This window comes from Dinoponera quadriceps, unplaced genomic scaffold, assembly GCF_001313825.1.
Source record: "Dinoponera quadriceps isolate SergipeBrazil2010 unplaced genomic scaffold, ASM131382v1 scaffold1850, whole genome shotgun sequence".
Classification (NCBI taxonomy): Eukaryota; Metazoa; Arthropoda; class Insecta; order Hymenoptera; family Formicidae; genus Dinoponera; species Dinoponera quadriceps.
The window spans coordinates 547,565-567,989 of record NW_014556042.1 but is presented as its reverse complement, the minus strand read 5'-3'; the positions used below and the strand labels follow the sequence as shown (position 1 = coordinate 567,989).

At 46.1% G+C, this 20,425-nt stretch overlaps 2 protein-coding genes across 5 annotated transcripts in view; one reads left to right on the top strand and one right to left on the bottom strand.

Moving 5' to 3' along the window:
• LOC106746475 (mediator of RNA polymerase II transcription subunit 20) overlaps positions 1-20,425 on the top strand; it is a 139,138-nt gene that overhangs the window by 45,766 nt on the left and 72,947 nt on the right. The window lies entirely within an intron of this gene.
• The window catches only part of LOC106746474 (facilitated trehalose transporter Tret1-like), a 61,114-nt gene continuing 45,043 nt past the window's right edge, over positions 4,355-20,425 (bottom strand). For both annotated transcript variants that reach the window (XM_014623096.1, XM_014623097.1), the window contains exons 2-8: positions 12,636-12,737; positions 8,056-8,189; positions 6,882-7,128; positions 6,060-6,344; positions 5,634-5,886; positions 4,954-5,294; positions 4,355-4,756 (exon numbers count right to left, since the gene is read on the bottom strand). In XM_014623096.1, the coding sequence (XP_014478582.1) occupies positions 4,619-4,756; positions 4,954-5,294; positions 5,634-5,886; positions 6,060-6,344; positions 6,882-7,128; positions 8,056-8,189; positions 12,636-12,737 (1,500 nt within the window). In that variant the 3' untranslated portion in view covers positions 4,355-4,618. The remainder of the gene's footprint in view (positions 4,757-4,953; positions 5,295-5,633; positions 5,887-6,059; positions 6,345-6,881; positions 7,129-8,055; positions 8,190-12,635; positions 12,738-20,425) is intronic.

Below are 20,425 nucleotides of genomic sequence, written 5' to 3'. Positions count from 1 at the left end.
CAAAGTCCTAGATATTCATACTCATATTGAGATTATAACGTACTAAGTATGCATTTTAATTCGCTAATGTGGATTAATATCTCTGTCGTAAATTTTGTGTTACAATTTTCGGCGATCCTGAACGTTTGCCATTTCTTGTTGTGTTTTGCTTCGGTAAAGTTAAAGTCAACCTGTCTAAAAGCTTCGTTCATTGTTTACATTGGTATATACAGTTACACGTACGCACATACACACACATACGCACTCATTCACGCGCGTTTTCTCTCGTGTACGTACACATATATGCCCGCATATGCGATACGAATATTTAATTACCGGGACTACTGTGGTTCTAAACGTGCAGTAATGCGAAATTTGATCCTGAATTCCACTATTACCGCTACATATTACGACAAATTTTCAATTCACGAAAGTGCACAGTGCAGATTTTGTTTTACGGTTTAACGTCGTATCTACGGGAAAAAAGAGAAATCGTATTTCGTTCACGTGGAAGATCAGACGTAATGCGATCGCTGTGAGTATTTATTATGCCACTCGGCAAGAATAAAGCTCGCTTATTCGGCGCGATATACTACAGACGAGGTAATCTCGTCACGATCGAGGATCTTTACGATCTATGTAAAACCTGGAAGTTAATCGTTTATCGTGGTGCACGCTCGTGTGTGTCGCACCACGTTAAAACTAATACGGATCTTACCCAATCCCGCGTCCAAGCTCTTGAGCATTGTAAAATACACGTTATGTTTTGAAAACATATATACCACTTAGAAAGTACCTTAATTAGGCGAATTTAAGAATCTCTAATTTTTTCTGATTTAAATTTACAAATTTTACAAACTAAGTTTTCAAGACGCTAGTGATCAACGCGATTTTATATTTCCCTTTTCTTGACACAAAGAGCGCAATACGGTTATTAATTTATTTAATATCTAAAATGAAAATATAACAGCCTGACGCAACAAGACATCTGTCGGAACTCCATCAGTTCTCCGGTATATATATTTTCAAGACATCCCGTGTAACATAGTTAGATATTTTTTGTTTAGGAAGGAGTACCACGTACGCTTGCTTCCTGTAGACAGCAATGTTCAATAACGATCGTTTCAGCATTTTAATCTTCGCGTGATATGTCGTTGATATTCCGAATTTACGATTTCGACGCTGACAGTATCACTTTCCCCGTGTAATTATACGCGCGTAATTATACGTCGTGTGAGATATGTAAAAAATGGAATGTACTAATCGATTGTTTGCGCGAACGTGTCGGTCGGTCGCTCGCTCGCTCGCTGTCTACAGAAAAACGCGCGGGAGTATTTAAGTACAGGGATTGTTAACGTGTTCCCGAGACTTTCATACGCTTCGTTACGATATCCGATATGGCAGGGATATGATTCACGGGTGTGTAGTTGATAATTATTGACACGAGAAATTCCTCTTGCAGCCCTCGTGCAAAAGGATCTACCTCTCGTGTCGTGTTTCCGGTTCGCCAGAACCATCCAAATTTCGCGTTGGATTCGTTCGACTGGTTTTCCCTCTTCTCTTTTTTCGCGTTGTCACGTTGCAGTTTCGCGTTACTGTAAACGTTGTGCCGAGAATACTTTGAGGATATCTTTCTCTGCGAGGACCATGCGCTCCGTCACAGACGCAAGCTGCTTCGTAAAGCATCATCGACTTCCGTAACGAATGTTTGTCGTCGACACGTAGCAAGACTCTCGACGTTGTTCTCTACAAACTATATAAAAATACAAAATACATAACGTCGTTATAGAGATTTCCGACTAATCGCGGCTTCGCCACTTCGAACGAGCGCATACGAATGGCCGTGCCTTCGTAGAGAAACAGAAAACCGTCGAAAGCAGTCGGATGAGATTTAGAGGGATATAAATATCGGTTACAGATGCGTGTGTGTGTCAGGGGATTCGCGCTTGTTTTCTCTCTCTCTCTCTCTCTCTCTCGCGTCTACGGATATTCAACGTTACTGCTTTCAACGTCATCATAGATATACGTAATTCCTTATAATAGGCTAATAGTACCGAATTTCGCTCTATTTCGCGAACTTGGCAATTCGTAGTATTGTCGAGAATTTGTTCATCATGTTACTCATATCGTTACGCTAATCACATAAGTGCCATAAATACAATAATAGTAATATATAATGTACAATAGACAATGTATACAATATGCGTTTTATACGAAACATAACGTACGTATGTAGACGTGTCTACAAATCGATATTGTCATAGTTAAGTCATTGGCGCGCTTTTGCTACAACGAGGCCCGAATATTCCGACTGATTCGATATCCAGATTTTATTCCGAAAACGTGCAACGTACTCCCCTTTCGTCCCATTTCGCGAGGATTTTTCATATACTCGCACCCTTATTGATAATCTCCCTCCAAGCACAAAGTATTTGGTTATATTACCGTCGTCTTCAATCGTCCTTTTTTATACTGTTCTCGCTAGACAGTTTTTACTCCCCGTCGTTCAAAACGCGATATTCCCGAAATACATTCGTTCGCGTGTCATTAACGACCGAAGACGCAGCAGCTCAAATAATCGTGTATTCCTTAACACATCGATCGCTTAACAGAAAGATCGACCGGCAGTCTACGAGCAGTCTATCGGGTCTACTCTAAAAACTCGATTGGTGTCGTTTACTCGCGGTATATACAGTATATGTACATGTTTATTTGCGTAAAGTATCGTTGCGCTTTCGTGGAAAGCACGGTGTATGAAAATGCTGTCTTTCGACGCGGCTGAGCTTCGTTATCAGAAACTTGTTAGCGAATCGCATAATCGAGAGGGGGGGAAAGCCATGATATCTCCGAGAAACGATACTAGCCGTTATGGTTAGCCAGGAAAAATTCGTGCTACGATTTCACGATAGATTTTATATTCACCGCTATATTATTTAGATATTATTTGGTACCAATTTTGATTACAGTTATTCACGGTCTCTAAAGATGCCTTTCGAAGAGGCGAGGCATCGGCTAATTAGACATTCTCGAACGGGCGTAACAATATCGTATACAAAATTGAAAATCAACCAAACTCTTTTCAGGATACTTTCTAAAAGAGATATCACGCTTTTTTTTCTTTAGAGGCGTTAGGAGCAACGATGTAAAGCTCAATGACATAACTTGATTATCAGTCGAGAAACGATTTATAATCGTTAAAGCCAGACACGAAGGCAATTTGTTTAGTAGTCGGTTACTCCAATCGTTCTCTCTACGGGGTCTCGCTCACTCACCCTGAACGCGAGCGTCCTCGTGATCTAAAGATATGTTATCGAGAAGATATGAATCTGACGAGAAAGGAAGAGATCTCCGTAATACAGTCTATTCGCTACCGAATAAATTTACCAATCGCCGACTCGTGCCGTCCCGTGAGTGTTTCGCTTGATTACAAATAGAAAACGCTCGTTAAATGCATCACCGGCAAGGGGGGGAAACTCGAGACCCGGGCCGATTTCTGCGTGAGATCGTGAACCGTGCGGATCGATGGACGGTCTATCGATGAGAGAGTTCGCGTTCGCTCGTTCCTATCGCCCTTCTCTTTCGATCATAAGTAGCACGTCTTATAGTAAATGAAGGCGACGGTGTCCTTGCCGAAAGTCCGGCACTCCCGCTCGTAGTGCACCTGGCCCGGCTCGTACCTATCGCCTCGCGAGTACTTATCCAATCGCGACAAGTTCCTGCAGAGTCTGAGGTAATCGTCGTCGAAGGCGAGCTCGTTCTCCCGATGATCCCTGCGTCGACGATAATCGTCGAATCTCTCAGTCTCGCCGCGGGAGGACGAGAGATACGTGACGTCGTCGAGTTCTAAATCCGTTAGATCCTGCAGGCTCTTCGGATACGCGCGTCGGCCGCTCTCCAGGGAGTTGAAGCCGCACGCTTGATCCTTGAAGTTGATGGTCCTGCTGCGCCGCGGCAGGGTCGAGTAATACGGCCTCTCGTCTCTGCCATGATTAATGCCGTTTCTCAAGATCGGCTTAGAGACGCTCGGACCTCTCGCTGCCACGTCTCTTCGCCAGCCGTCTTCGTCGTCGTAATCCGCCACGTACTCGCGCCTCCTGGAGCGCCTCGGCTCGGTCTCGTGCGAACGATCGACGTAGCTCGCGTTACCGCGCGAATACGCGCTGTTTGAGCACACCGCGCGTTTCTTGCGATTGTTTCTCGGCGATCGCTCGTAGTCGTGATTCTCGTAACGGTGCGACGGAACTCGGCGACGATGGTTGTCCCGTGTCTCGCTTCGCGGATAGTCGCTCCGGACGACGTCGCCGTTGCTGTTGGGAACGTCGACGCGCGGCGTCTCGTCGAACGAGCGGCGAATCGGCAGCAAGCCGCGGGACTGCATGAAGCTCTCCACGTTCCGGCCGATTCGGTTGGTCTTCTCGGCGAAGATGCCGCAGTAGTCGGACAACTTGCGGTGAGCGGCGCGCGCGGACGGCATCGCGACGCTCGACGTCGTCGCGACCAACGGTGGCACGACCGACGATGGCGGTGCCTCGTTGCTGTACAGATCCCGCGGATCGTGTTCGTTCGGATAAGCACCTCCCGGTAAAGGCTTGTTCGCCTTTTCGAGGTTCGAGAGGCCCCCCGTCAACGAGGCCTTATACTACCGTGCTTGCGCATAATCCGGATTCATCTCGTCCAGCTGTTTGCCCTTCGTCTCAGGGACGCAGCAGACCACGAAGCACAGGCCGCACACCGCCACGGCGGCGTAAAACCAGAAAGCTCCGTGTAGACCGAGAGTCTGAAAGAAAGTAGCGTTTTTGCGTAAGCTTTACGCTATTCTGGCCGCGAATAAGTAGCGATGTCTCGAACGAGACGAATTTCTAAGACATTACGCAGCGTTCGCTCGTCTCGAGCCCGTCTCTATAGATATTCTCACGTTCGAAGTCAAAATGCTTCATCTCCGTACTTTGTAAAAAACGGGAGTGAGACGCTCACCTGCTGGAAGTCCATGAAAAGCTTAATTCCGAAGAAGGCGCAAAAGTAGCTGAAGCTCGTGCTAATGCTGGAGCCGAGACCGCGGTACTCCAGCGGAAACAGTTCGCCAATCAATAGCCAGGAAATTGGCGATATGCCCAGAGCGAGGGCGGTCGTGAACACGAGCACGCAAAGCAGCGGTATCCAGTCGTGCTGACCCACGACCGCCGAATCCACGTAGCCCAGATTTTGCGTTTGCGACACGTAGTACGCGTAGCTGCCGAAACCGGCGAGCGCGAGGGACATGAAGACGGTGCTGGCTATCAGAAGTGGTAACCTTCCCACGATATCGATCAAAAACCCTGCGACGAAATTGGATCTCTCGTTTAAATAGAGCACTCGTGAACGCGGTATTTTCGGTGAGAGAGAAGGAAAGATAAAAAAACTTTAAGTCTATATAATTTTACCATACATGAAAAATAAAAAGAATTAGTTCCCACGAATAAAATTATCTGTTTCTATAATAAAACTGAAGTTTAGTTAATTTAATTAATTGTTTTGTTCTCGTATTTAGTTTTTAGCTCCTAAAAATGAAATCTGGCAACTAAATTTCTCTCTCAGTTGTATTATATAGGCAGTTAATTCCTTTTTTCCGTGTAGATTGCTTGTATAATTCGCGATTCAAGTTTGTAACTGAGTACCTGATAGCAACGCGGCGCACAGTTGTACAAATCCGATCGCTATGGTCGCTCCATGAGGATTCATCCCGCCCAGGGTCTGACGAAAAATGAGAACCGCATAATAATTAAATGCGTTCGCGCCGGAGAATCTCTGGAAGAACATGAGACCGCACGTGATTGCGATGGGTTTGTACAGTCTCGGCGTGAAGACGCTGTTCTTGAAGCTGAGTTCGTACTGCTTGGCCCTCGACGCCAGAATATTCGTTTTGATCACCTAGAAATACACCGCCGATTGTCACAACTTGGAGAAATAATAGTGATTATTCAAACCGCGCGCGATCGTTATACGTCGACCGACTTTTCGACGTCGGGAAGGCCCGGTAACGCGAGATGCGCGAGAACAGCATCGGGAAGCAGTGGTCTCGTTTTCGCGAGTTTTGGAATCACCTGCAGCTCGTGTCGTATATCAACGTGCTCCCCGCGTAGCCACTGCAAACTGCTGGCGGCTTCCTCGTCTTTGCCGTTCAGCACGAGGTACGACGGTGTCTCGGGTATAAAGAGGGTCCCCAAAAAGAGCATCGACGGCGCGACCGCCACTAGCAGCGCGCTTTGCCGCCAATTCAGGTATGTGCCGGCTATGTACGACAACAAGACGCCGACGTGACCCAGCACCTTCAACATCGCCGACAAGCATCCCCGGATGCCCGGCATCGAGATTTCCGATATGTACACCTGACGAAAGAAAATCACTCGTGCGACAAATCAATCGGGCGTCTAAGGCACGTGTTAATAGTTCTCACTTGAAACTTGTCTCAAGTGAGATACTTAGATTTTAATTCAAAGATGTGAGTTTTTTTTTTAACGAATCGCGATTAGATATGACGATATGATACATTAAGGGACATTGAAAAACGCCCTATCCAGAAAAGCGTATTTGATTGGATTGAAATTTGATAAACAGAGAGACAGAAGACTCAAGACTCAAGTGATCTCCCAGTTCACTGGTAAAACAATTGCGGATTCATACAAGATGGCCCAAATTACCCTATGATAGCCGAATAGTATTTTATAATTTTGAACCCAATCGGATAGGTCCTTCCGGGTGGGACATTTTCAATGTCCCTCAATGTATATCATGCGATTTAACTGAAAATCTCAAATTTAATTTCGAGTTCAAATCTGAGTATCTCGCATGAGACAAATTTTAAGTGGTAATTATTAATACAAGCCTAATATCGAATCGATCGTTATTTGGTTAATTAATCTTACCTGTGCCACCATGGTAATGACTGAACAGCAAAGACCACCGATGAAACTGGTGACGTACACCAGCTCGACGCACGGCGCGACTCCTGTTATTACCCAAGCAGCCGCCAAGGGTAAGGATGTCACACGTAGAGCTAATCGCCGACCTCTCCTCATTATCCAGTCGCCGATCATGGCGCCGAACCAGGCGCCCAGCATGGACAGGGAAGCGACCCACGAAGCTTCCTGTTGCGTAACCGAGAAAGCCGACCTGCGACAAATGAAAACGTGATTACGATCGCGCTGGCTGGCGCCATTATCGGCCGACACGACGCGAATCCACCCGACCGGACAGCCTCGATCTATTGGGCATTGTTCGGTGGCGTAGGCAGACGTCAGGTGCAAATGTAATCACTCTTGGCCGCGGCGTCTTGGCTGTCGACTATTATTTGCGAACAGCTTCCGAGTCGAGTTTGCATGCTGTCACATTGCTTGTGTCCCGAAATTAGCCACCAGGAGCGTAACGCGCGGAAAATCCGCGGGGAACACAGACTGAGTTCTGGTCAAGGTGTCCAAGGTTATTTTGTGCAATGAATTCATGTCAATTATCATCAGCATCGGTGTGTCTTTTAATCCCTTGACTGTCGATGACACACATATGTGTCATGAATGAATTTATTAACGTTAAATTATAAAAACACTTTCTGAATCAAATGCCTACATATGTCAGTAGGTTTATATTATTTAACATATTTACTACATAAAAAATTAATAAAATTGTCACAGTTACATTTCATTAACAAATTTTATCGAAATAAAGTGTTTATATTTTAATCATTATTTTCAATGAATTTTGAGAAAGTTATTGCCCGAGCTTAAAAGAGCATAAGCATAAATGTAAATATGAATTAAGAGGTTTAAGTAAAAGAGATAAATAATTTTGTGTTCTTCTATATTTTCATCTTATTATTCGCCATGTTGAATCAGCCCCTTTTGAATCTATCAATTTTAACAGCAGCTTCTTATTCAGCTACCTCGAAAAAAATCCCTTGCACATATATATTCGTCACAATTGACTTATTAGTTAATGCTGGGCACCCACCTGTGCAATTTACGTGCTGACAGCGAAGGGGTTAATTATCGCGTCTCATTAGTAGTCATTTGTACTTTTCGAACGCACGCGCGCGAACATTCTTACCATGTGTCATTGTTGGACGACTGATAAAGATGCGGCCGTTGATTATCCAAGATAGAGTCCAACGCTGGCGACGTGTAGCCCTTGGCCAACCCGGAAGATAGAGTTCCCATAGATAATGCCAGGGTCGCCAGGACCTAGTTGGGTAAACGAGCTCCGATGGGATTAGAAAAATTCCTTCAGGAAAACTCTCTCACGCATGAATTAGCCTTTAATATTTTTCCACGTTGAGCGCCGGAGAATTTATATGATATTATGCAGGAACGCGGTGCATAACGCCGGCGAACGTCAACTTCGTTCATTTACGTCGGCGGCCGGGCGCAATTTATGCGTGTATTCCTTTTACTTCATTCCGCGGGCCCCCGTATCGCTCTATAAAGATCGCGGAGTTACGCCGCGTCGAAAAGACTCGTAACTTCCACAATGATGCGCGATCATTTTGTTTCGGATATTTCTATTCGCGCGAGCGAGCGAGCGAGCGAGCGAGCGCAAATTTCCAATTTCAGAGTTTCACGTTCCCAGCCGCTGGATATTAAAGTTCGCCGGTGTGGAAGTGCGAATGTAAATCTCTCTCTTCTTTATCACCGACTGCCTTTCCTCTTTTTATCGGATCCCCAACGGCGTTTCGCGATTACGTATGATTTTGAGTAACGGAAAAGCGGGGAATATACATTTATATTACCCGTCGTGCGGGCCATGACGCTTCAATAATACACACGTACACCTGGAGCGCGCGTATCGTATACATTCGTACTTGCGCTCCCGCAGGGTGCAACCGACGAACAAATTGCTAGCCGCAAATTGAAAGCTGGGCTTGGTCTCTCGCGAGGAATACTAAACATTTCGCATGGCCCGCGCTTATGTACATACGCGTGTACATGTACAACGGCTATTTCAAAATACCACGGCGGCATGTGCATCGGTGCTACATGTATCCTTCGTGTGACAATGAACGGGCGCAAGTTCCTCGTGTGCATTTCGTGTACACGACCGTAAGTGCGCGTATCTTTTTTTTTCCGGTAAATAGTCGCTGTAATTCCGCAACTATCGGAATCGCCGTGCTTCGCGAAGGAGCTTCCTTTTTCTAATATCGATGTGGAAATGTCGGAACGGGAGAACAATAGCATCTTCCTGCTGGTATAAGTTGGCGAGTTTCTCCGGTCGATCCGTCAAACTTGAGACGTCAAGTCAAGCGATCGTTTCGACATCTCCGTAAGCTTCTTATGTCCCGTACCCCGCGTGTGTCTTACTCGCTCTTCGACTTGTATCCGTCCGTCCCTGCATGCACGCTCAAGATCTCAGATTATACGGCGTGGTGAGTGACGTAAGAAAATCTACCGCGAAATATCCCCGCGCAGTATGCGCGTTTTCTGCAGCGAGTAAACCTCCGAGTGCAGTTCCTCTCTCTCGCGGATACCTCAATCCCCATACTTTTTTTTTTCGTCAGTTTTATTTCGCGCATATCCCGCGTTTTTGCCGCGAAAGCGCATTTTGTCGAGACAAAAAGAAAACTATCTGTCGCCCCGTATTAGCCCCGATTTATCAACCCGAGAAGCCTGTACGATCTGTACTACGAAATAATTCTCCTTCGCAACTAGTTTCTTGATATGTACTTAATTACTCAATCCGTGTTCGTTTAAGTGAATGTTAAACGGCGGAGTATCTTTCATCTCGCCCCGTAAATACGCAACACTGCTCCGCACTGATCCATAAAACCGCATTACTCGTGATACCCGTTATAAGACTTCGCGCGGATACTTCGCGCATTAAACTCTGACCTTTCGTCGATGTGAACGTACAATTTCAATGTACGCGCGTGCAATTAGCGCGAAGGCACCGGTAGTGCGACTTGAACGCAACCCGCCGACCCGTCGTAACTCATATTCGTAGAATCGAAACGACGGCGTGCTCGATAAGGAATTTCACGCGGCGCCGATCCCACATAAATTTGCATGCACTTTCAATTATCTCGCCCGCCATTAGGAGCGCGCGTAAACGGTCGTCTTGTGCGATTAGACGTGTCGTCGTGTGTAACCTTTCTATCGTCGTCGCGAGAGACGCGACGATATCTCTCTTTCGTTCTCAGACAATAATGTGTGGGTCGTTTCGCTGCTGCCGCCGCCGCCGATTTACAATTAGAATTTCTCTCGTCCAGGCGACCGTGCGAAAATTACAACGCAATCCGAGACGCAACTCCCGCGAGCCTTTATCGATTAATTGGCGCGCGGCTATAAAGACTACGCTCGGCTTCATGGAGACAAATTTACGACTGAGCTCCCACTTTCCATTTGATGCTATCGAAATTTGTAATTACAACGTTATATCGAGCTACGAGTCTATTCGGTGAAACGGGAGGACCCGAACCGCCAGTTTTGTAATTTTAAATGAATAATAATAATAATATTCACTTTATTGGTCTCGAACAAACTGATAAGAAAAGTAGCATAATACGAAATTAAGGAAATAAAAGTAAAGAGTGAACCTGTTTGAATAGAGTACCAATAGGCGAGGCAAACAGCTATGTGGCTGACACGACAGCCTTTCCTGTGAGAATTTAATGAGATATAAGTAAAGTAGAGAAGTAACGAGACACATATAATACACATATTACACAGAGAGAAAGGTTTCTTTGGATTTAATATATGTGTTTGGCTTAGGTATGTTTAAGATAAACAACATAATTTAATATCAAATATCATTTTGTTTGAATGAAAATATTGTTTCAATACAGTAAACCATGTTGTTTGATAGGAAAATATTATTATTTGGGGAAAATAATATTTGGTTTCCAATAAAATCAAATTCAATCCGTTATATATTAGATATTGTTTCATTGAAACAAAAAGGTTTCTTAATATTTTTCTAACGTAGCGTTACTTCTTCAAATAATTTATCGCTTGTGACAACCATTGTAGTATTTGGATGAAAATACAAAAGAAATATGTTATTTGACGTAAAGATAATTATCATTTCAGAAACCAAACAATCCTATTTGTTGAATCAAACATTCGTTTGCTTGCTCCGCTCTACAAGACAAATTTGTTTCAAATCAAGAAATTTTATTAAATTCGAAGAAATTTTTTTTCTCTGTGTATATACATATTATCTAATTAGTAAACGATACTGTTACTATTTTACCGACAAAGACGTGGTTAGCTTGATTGTGTCACCGGTCCGTCTATGATTTTCTGGATCATTTCGATTTGAAGCGATGATTATCGAACGGATCTTTCGATTAGCAAAACCGCGTGGAACACATCGGATGCTGTCAGTCTTAATTACTCGTGTAATGCGGCGCGCGAGCAAACAGTAGTAATGGACATAAGTTTACGAGCGCTTGGTTGACGCTTTCTTCGACTAATTATCGGTGCTCGCGATGAATAGCACATTCAGGAAAACGTGGCCACGGTAATGAACGCCGATAAGTTTCCCGTTTGTGTTGGCGGTAGCGCGAAAATTTGGAATATTAATTACGGTTTACGAGATGTATTGCGGTTATACGAGCCGTACCGCGACATTCGGCCGCCACCGGGCGAGCGGTTTCTATCAACGACACAACCGAGGGATCTTAACGAGCCGAAGAAATACACGATCGTGCGACGAGGCGTCTCTCCCTTCGCGAACAGAAAAAATTCGCGCTCCCCCGGGAATCGCTTCTGGAGATATTATTTTTGGGCATTCCTCGCGCCACGTTTCTTCTGCGTTCCCACTTCTCTTTGTCCTTTTCCCCTATCTCTCTTCTCTCTCTCTCTCTCTCTCTCTCTCTCTCTTACACGACGTTAAAAGCTCGTTTGCATCGAGCCGTGCGAATTTCTCGGCAGTTCCGCAAGCAGAGATGTGCATCAGCCGGGTCGAAGTTAGCCGAGGGAGCCATTAGCTTAAAACTATTAGTCAACCATGGGCGAAAGCGAGAGAGATGAAATCCCGAGAAAGAGAAGGCTGAGAGAAAAAGGGGGGGAGAGAGAGAGAGAGAGAGAGAGTCAGTGGGAAGAAAGAGGGAAAACGAGCTTCAAAAGTCGTCCCGCTTATACGATTATGAGGATGGGATCGGCCGATGGTGCTGTGTGTTAAGTGCACACCGAGTATGTGGGTGTACGACGGTCTCTCTTCCCGTTCCGAAAGACCTCCGACGTGCTCGATATCCATTTTAAACCGGACCACTCAATTACGCTCAGTGCTATCTTCGGTGTTTGCATATCAATATGGCCCCTTGCCAAGGAGAAAAGATTCATCGCTCCACCCGCCGGGATTATTTAAGAACTCCGTCCGGATGCGCGACGGCGCGGTACAAATTGCTGGAGGATACGTCGCGCGTACACGCGGAGTAAAAATACTCACGGCCATCATAAATTTACCGACTACGAGCCGCGAGGATTAGGAGCCGCGGCTTCGACAGGTTGTTGGTCGCCATTCTTATATCGCCGGCGTACAAATCTCCGCGATATATTTTCCTCACATAATTCTGCACTCGACGAGCGAGAGACGCCCGTCGAAATTCCCTTTGCCCGAAACGGAAGCGCACGGCCGTTCGCGGATTTATTCGCTCGGCGATACTTCCGACTGCACGTGTGTGTATTATGTACCTGTGACATGTGCTGCGGTCTCGTCGCCGTCGATGTCATGTGTACCACGGAAGCTCTGGGCATCTTAAAATTGTCCTCGCCCTCGTCCGGTATCGTTGTTACCTGCGACATAATGCAAACGACGATTAACGATACCGTCGTCGATACGATACGAGCGTCGGCTGCTAAATCTCCGCTCCGGAGCGTGCAATTATCGCCTTCTTCCTCCCTTTAATCGCGTCGTATACATTTCTCGACAGTTACAATTCCGTCCTTTATTCTACCCTCGTCCTCCGATACCTCGCTGTTGCGAAGGAAGATTCGTTTATTCTCTTTATCTCCCCCCCCCGACAACCAAGTTCCCTTCGTACCGGTGATATTTTTATCGCGAAACTTTCTTTCGGCTGATAATACACTCGCCCACTCTACCTCCCTCTCTTCCAGTCTACTGACCGTAGAATTATTAGCTGCCCTTTCGGGACCGAGAGTGGACCGTCAATCATTTGTATTATCTTAGCGTTGGGCGAGCGAGTCATCTAGGTAGTAAAGCGAGAGCGGCTTAAGAGATGCTGCCTCTGTGAGAGCTGTCATCTAGGTTATCGCGCCGAGCTTGTTGGACCGAATAATGAAAAGACACCGGCGCCTCGGGGGCGCATTAAGTGCGCGAAAGTGCGAGCGATATCGAATCGCGCGCACGCTATATCCGAACGAACGAGGTAATTGTTCGCCTGCGATGCGCCCTGACGAACGATCACGACGGAGCGCGCATGTTGCAGAGATATATCGATCAACTTGGCGAGATGTGCGGGAGTAAACGCGCGATAACCCGGGTTTATGCGTATCGAGCTTTATTACGCTCGTTCGGATTTAACGACCGACCATTATTGTTCGAGGACCTTCGTCAATATGGACGTCGACCTTAATACCGGCGAATTTTCTAGAGCGTTTTCGAAAAGCTCGTCCTGAAATTAAACGAGAGGGATCAGCACTTGCTATTTTCTCTCTCTCTCTCTCTCTCTCGTTGCAAGTTTCTCACTACTTTTTACACAAATCACGGCGACAGATCAACGCCCGCGCGCCGTCGGCAAATTAAATCGCTCTCGCTAAATTTAATTACAATTTCGTAGTAGTCAAATTAAACACGACCTGATCGTAGGCCGCGTGCGGATATATATTATGTGTGCGCGAACGGCGTAGAATAGTGGACGGGGAGTGAGGTAACCTTGAAACGGAAAATCTCGAGCCGGGTGTCACGAAGTCGTTAGGCGATCAAGTCGCCGTGAAATGACTCTATCTAAATCATCGTCGGGCACTCTCCATTAAGAGATCGGATCTGCTTAATCCGGCGTACCCTTTTCATTGTTTATTTATGCACACCTGACGACCGGGATCGAATCCCCCGATAGTTTAGACCGTGACTCTCTGTCACTGGTGCCCCCACGTTCACGGCGTAATATTTAAGACGACGTTAGATACCCGGCAACACTCCGGGTCTTTCCGATATCGCGCAATCGCGTGAATTATACCGACGTTCGTTCATAGCCGCCGTCGTACCGTTCACGCCTTTCGTGATTTACGGCGAACTGGTTTTACCTGACAAAATTTTGCACGCTGCCTCACGAGCGGTCGAAGTTGTTTCCCTGCGCGAGCTGAAAGACACCTACAAGAGGTAACGCGAGTCGAAGAGAATAATAACTCTCAATGCCAATACGATTAAGACCGGCTCGATATCAGATATTTCAGGTACTTATTTCTCGCATGCAAACAAAATTCGTTTACAATGTACGCATACTACGATATATTCTTCGAGAGCTATCGATGAGCCCGCGAGTCACGAATGCATCTTAAATATTCTCCGACGAGCGAGCGGTCGTTTCAACTGTTATCAACTGTGAGGAGATGCGAAGTGATAGCGAAACACATCAGCGAAAATCAATAAGGAGGAATAAGACGAGGGCGAGCAACGCAAATATTTTCTGCTCCGCACGAGTCTTGATTAATCATGCGAATTATCGACCCATCGCAGTTTGAAGGGTTTTTTCTCCTCTTTTCCGTTCTCGTTTGCTCGTTATCGGATCGACCGATTATATTCTGTTTTTCTCCTACAGAAAAAAGAAGAAAAAAGTTTCAATTAAACAAATTTTATTAATCCTTCGGATTTAATAAAATTTGTTTAATTGAAACAAATTTGTCTTTTGGAATAAAGCAAAAAAAACAAACGAGTGTTTGATTCAACAAACAATATTGTTTAGTTTTTCAAACAATAAATATTTTTACGTCAAATAACATGTTTCTTTTGTATTTACATTCAAATATTACAAATATTGCTGTCGCAAGTAATAAATTATTTGAACGAAGTAATACTATATTAGAAAAATATTAAAGATCTCCTTTGTTTTAATGGAACATTTAATATATAATGAAATAAATTTTTTTATTGAAAGCGAAATATTACTTCCTCTAAATAATACTGTTTCTTCTACCAAACAACATGGTTTACTCTAGTGAAACAACATTTTCATTCAAATGATATTTGATATTAAATTATTTATATTACACAAATCCAAGTCAAAGAAACACACATACTATAAATCCAAAGAAACCTTTTTCTCCCTATATGCGTTCTCTCCTTCGCGCCGTCTTTTCTCCCGTTATCCGAACATCGTCGATGTGACGAATAAATTGGCCGATTTTCGAAAATCGACGAAATGACAGATAAGTTTCGCAAAAACTACCTGCAGTGCGCGATTTCTCACGTTACTCTCCCCCTCCTCCTCTTAGACTCGCTCGCGGATTCATTTCCCGAGCGTGCGGCGCTGTGGGCATCCCGGCAAATCGCGTCGCAAAATCAATATCTCGAGATACGCTAGGGAGTACCGTGAAAACGATCGCGCTAGGATAGAGCCCGCGGATAGTTCCAAGTGTGCGTTATAAGTTATATACATCGACCCGCTTCCGCCGTACTGAAGATCCATCACGCGAGAAAGCAGGAGGGAAGGAAAGAGTAATTATTCTTCTCGTATGAAAAATACGCTCGTAAAAGTGGACGGCATGCGAATCGCGATCATGCAGCGAAACGAAACGCGAAACTCCCTTTTTACCCCCCCCCCCCCCCTTTTTTTTGTACAAATAACAGTTTCATATAACGATAATACCAGTTACATTCGTACTGCATTTTCGTTCGTTGTTACGTAATTTCGAGACGATAATACAATATATTCCATGGGGATATTGGAATATTGATAAAAATGGGCACCGAGTCGCGAACATCCGCTCTGCAATTTATCTTTCTAAAGTGGAGCGGCACGAAAACGTCGTTAAAATGCTTCGTACTGAAAATTCCGCTTTGACCGCTCTTTTTCTTTGTAAATGCAGGGCCGAAGATAACAAGACTGAAACGACCCTTTTTGCGTCGCAACTGTGCGGCTAATTGAACGGGCGAGCGGTAAAAGCGGCCAGCGAAAACGCCGGCTGGCGCGCGTCTGAATTTATAATTTAACGCGTTGCATTTAGCTCCGCTGAGGAAATTGTGTTCGATATTGATTAATTGGAGTCGCGTTTGTACGGCGAGAAGGCGGAAATCCGCCGTCGGTGGTAATCCGGAAATTAATAAGTCCGTGCGCGCAAACTCGGAGCCTAGAGCCGCGCTCGCAATCGCGAGCAAAGCCGAGGGCTGGAAGAATCGCGGATCCTGCGGATAGTATACGCTTAATAATAATTTCGTGCCGAGATTTAATAAGAGATGCCCCGCGCGCTCTCTCGCCACGAAGAATGGCTGTGCCGCGAGCTAAAGGGGTTGGCCGCCGTTTCGAAATCGTTCCATCGCACGTTCGAGTACCGAGGGAAACGTAACTTAATTACTGATTTTTGCGATAAGACGAGAAGCTTCGTGCCGACCGGGGGGAAGGAGGGGGGAGGGGGGACGAGCGAGAGGGCGGGAAGGAGAAATAAATGGGGGAGGCCCCAGCGTACAGCGATCTTCACGAGAGGAAATGCACACAGAATCGGGCTATAACCGCGCTATTAGAATTTTATCACTGCGCCGGGAACGAGGAGTAAAATAATAACGCGATACACGCGGGCTTAACTGCAAAGTACGGCGAAAGATACACCGAAGCTGTAAGGGAACGAGGAGCGGATTTTTTCTCATCTCCCCCCTCCCCCCTCCCATGTTTGTAAGATCGCTTTTATACTAGAGTCGCGGCGTCTTATCAGCGTAACGTAATTAATTACTCACTTGGGGATTTAATTATTTTAAGCTCGGTCCCACGATGGGGCCGTTCGATGTTAAACGGGAGATAATTGCAGCGTCCGCGATTCTCAGCGTTTTGCGCGCCCTGCGGATCCCGTGTAAGCGGTAGCGAACGACCGTGTACAGCGTATGGTTCGCAATACAAACAGCAGATAGAGACATGATTAAACCGCACTCGACGTACACGTGAACGAAGTACGTGTCACACGAGTACGTGCGGGTACGCGCGATGTGAAAAGAAAGGAAAGAGAAGGAAGATCCATCGCGCGCCGTTCCGCTCTATACCGGCGTGTTTCTCGTCCCGCTCGTGCATCTTTTCCGAACTATAAACGCATTGTCAGTATTTATTACACCTGCGACTCAGTCCCCTTGGTATATCGTACGTGGAAATTCAATTCTCCCGCGACACAATCTCCGTTCGGGAAAAACCGTCGGGATAAGAAGCAGAGAGAAAACTTGAACTGCGACTTTGACGTCCGATGTGGTGTGACGAGCGTCGAGTGAGGTCGCGTTGAGGTCGCGTTCGGGAAATGGCACGTAGTGTACGGCGGCTTTAAATTTCGCCAGCGCCTTTTTACCCGGGCGTTCCTCAGCTCTCGCGAGGGGAATGCTCCACAAACGGATTTCATTAGCACGAGCGTTCCGCCTTGTGGTACGAAAACACAAGACGGGGAAATGAACACCGGAGGTATCTATCTATCGTTAGCCCGAAACTCGTTGCCGCTCACCTACATACCCGCTGAAATAAAATGCGCGTAAAACACTCGGCGGAATTTTGCCAAACGGGAGGGAACTCTTTCATCCGCCGCGACGCCGAGAAAACCGTCTCAAGGAAACGTGGCTCTTAAACGCACTTAATATCTCGACACTCGGGGGCGTCGTGAAAGATCTCGGAAAGAGGAAAGAAGAAAATTCCATTCTTCGTTTAGACTGGAAATCGCGGCTTGAACGAGTTTCACAAATTCGGTTGGAGCATTCCATCGTCATTCTTCAGGCGATACCACGTAGTACCGCGGTTCGTTACTCGATCGCGCAAAGTTGTTTTTAAACTCGTAACCATTAATTGCACGTGAATATATATACATATATATATATATATATGCACGTGTGTGCGTGTGTGTGTGTGTGTACGAGTGCGCGTTACATTACTCAGCCAAGACTACGGTTCACTCGGTAGAAAGTTTCATTTCAACTCACGGTATTCGAGTTTCTCGAATCTCGCTGTTATTCCACCGCCTTTTTCCGTGGAACCGTGCTATTTTCCGTCGGTTCTCCGACGAAACGCAAATTCGGCGACTCGAGATACCTCCTTCCCCCCTCCCCCCTTTCCACGGGCTATCAATCCGTCGACGTTCGCGCAATCGACCAAGTCGAGGAACTCCGAACTTTTTCCATCGTCCTTTCCCGCGTCGAAATTAATCATCGTGATAGACGTGAATTTAGGCCCGAATTCGGGAGGTCGATGAATAAACCTCCTCGCGCCTCCTCGCAATTTACCGAAGTCGGAATCTCATTTAGGACATTGACTCGGACTCGCTCGCAGAGCGAGCTTGCTGACTCGCGTACGAGGCCCGAGAGGGAACGAATCTCTCCCTCTCTTTTATCGTTCGTCCTGACTTCTTTTATCACGCCAGCGCGGCGACGTGATGACACACAGGGAACTCTTTCGACGCGTTCGCTTTCACGACAAAAGCGATTCAGCTCCGATCCGAATTGAAAAAAAGAAGAGGGAGAGAGCGTTGGTGCGATTCACAACGTTCCGCGTCGATTCCCATTCGCGTGGGCGCGTCAATTCGCGGTGTCGATCTTCGTTCGCCTCCCGCACAGATTTGCGAGATAGAGAGAGAGAGAGAGAGAAAGAGAGAGAGAAAACGGAAGGTCGACGGGTGGAACACGCGGAAGGAAACAGGAAGACGAACGGTAAAACGGAGGGACAGCTGGCAGATACGTCCACTCGGCCGAGAGGAAGCGCGCAAGGAGAGGGGAGGCGCGTGAAATACGACTTACATCCCGTATTTTACGTTTTATTAGGCTACTCGTTGCCCCCCCTTCTCGTTTCCCTCCCGCCGCCCTCCCCCCCCCCCGGCGCATTCAGGTCAAGTGGCTATGAATACGTATACCCAAGTGTGGCCGTCTAAAGCAACCGGCCAATTTGTCCGTCGTATCTCATCGCCGCACGGGGCCGGCTCTTTCCCTTTTTCGATACGGTCATCATTTATCGCACGGCGGTTGCCGGCACGACGTTAGAGGCTCTCCCGCGTCCGTCCGGCGAAAAGACTAACTTATGCGCGTCCGCCGCTCTTTTACAGCTTTCTACGTGAGCTCGAGCGTGCACACTTGGCTCCAGCTGGCACTTTAACGGCCGCCCCGATAAAACGCCCCCGATTACGCGCATCATTTGTGTTGCGCGCGAGTCGTATGCAGATTTCTGTTTCCGGCATTATTCGCAGACCGCCGCCGTGTTTTTCCGCGTAGGTGGCTCTCGAGCCGTGAGAGAGCGCGAACCGGCAATCCGCGAGCGTCGGGGATGAATCGTCCCGATTTTTCACGCCGAACCTCTTCGCTCGCTCATCTCGAAGCTCGAGTCGAAATTTCGATGCTACTCCAACGCTCTTACAGGAGAATGGTTTGCGCTTATTTAGACGGCTTATTTAGACGGCCTATAAACTAATAAAAACCTTGAAACTGCAGAAAATCTTCTGGGAACTGATTGGAATCTATTTCGATTTCCCCGATTTTCAAAAAAAAAAAAGTGATGGATTCTGATTGAGAAATCTATAAAGACTCGGATTAGAGGTGCAATGTTTCAAAGTGCGATTTTAAGTGGGAAACTCAGACGGGTTCCATTTTCTTTGTCCAGTGTTTAGCCAAAGTTTTCTTTTTTTAGATTTCTATTTTATATTTATGTTGAATAAAATATCTAAAAAGCTGTGAATGTTTATGCACACTTTATATAAGTATAAATACTTAAAAAGCGTGTACACGTGTGTGGGCCATTTCGATTATTTTGCTCAACATATAAAATAGAAATCTGCAAAGAGAAGGCTTTGGCTCGCTGAAACGGCGAAAACGGAAATTAAAACATCATCAGGGTCAAAGTAGAAATATAATTATATCATTAAAATTAAAATTGAATCTATTTTGTTGTTTTAACTCCTACTGTATTGTAGAATCAAAGCTTTAAATAGAGCCAAAATTTCGGTTCTGGAGGAGATCGCGTCGCGAAAGTTTCCCCAATGCGATTCCCACGCGATCGTGAATCTTTATCCGCGCCTCCGCTGTGCAGCGCTAATTTATATTAGCGGCAATTAACGGCCGTCGAAGTATTTGCACGCGGGCGAAGCATGAATCTTGTTCGGAAATGCGCCCGGAGAGGAAAAAAGGAGGAGAGGAGATGCGCTCTCGGTGAGAAACGCGAGAGCAGAGGAGGAAAGACGCGTTCTCGTCTTCTTCGCTCCGGTAATAAATTCTCGTGGAATTATGAATCGACGCGCGGAGGAGGATTCGATGCTCAAGGTGCATTTACCCCGTAATCCCCCGGGATGCACGATGCATTTGG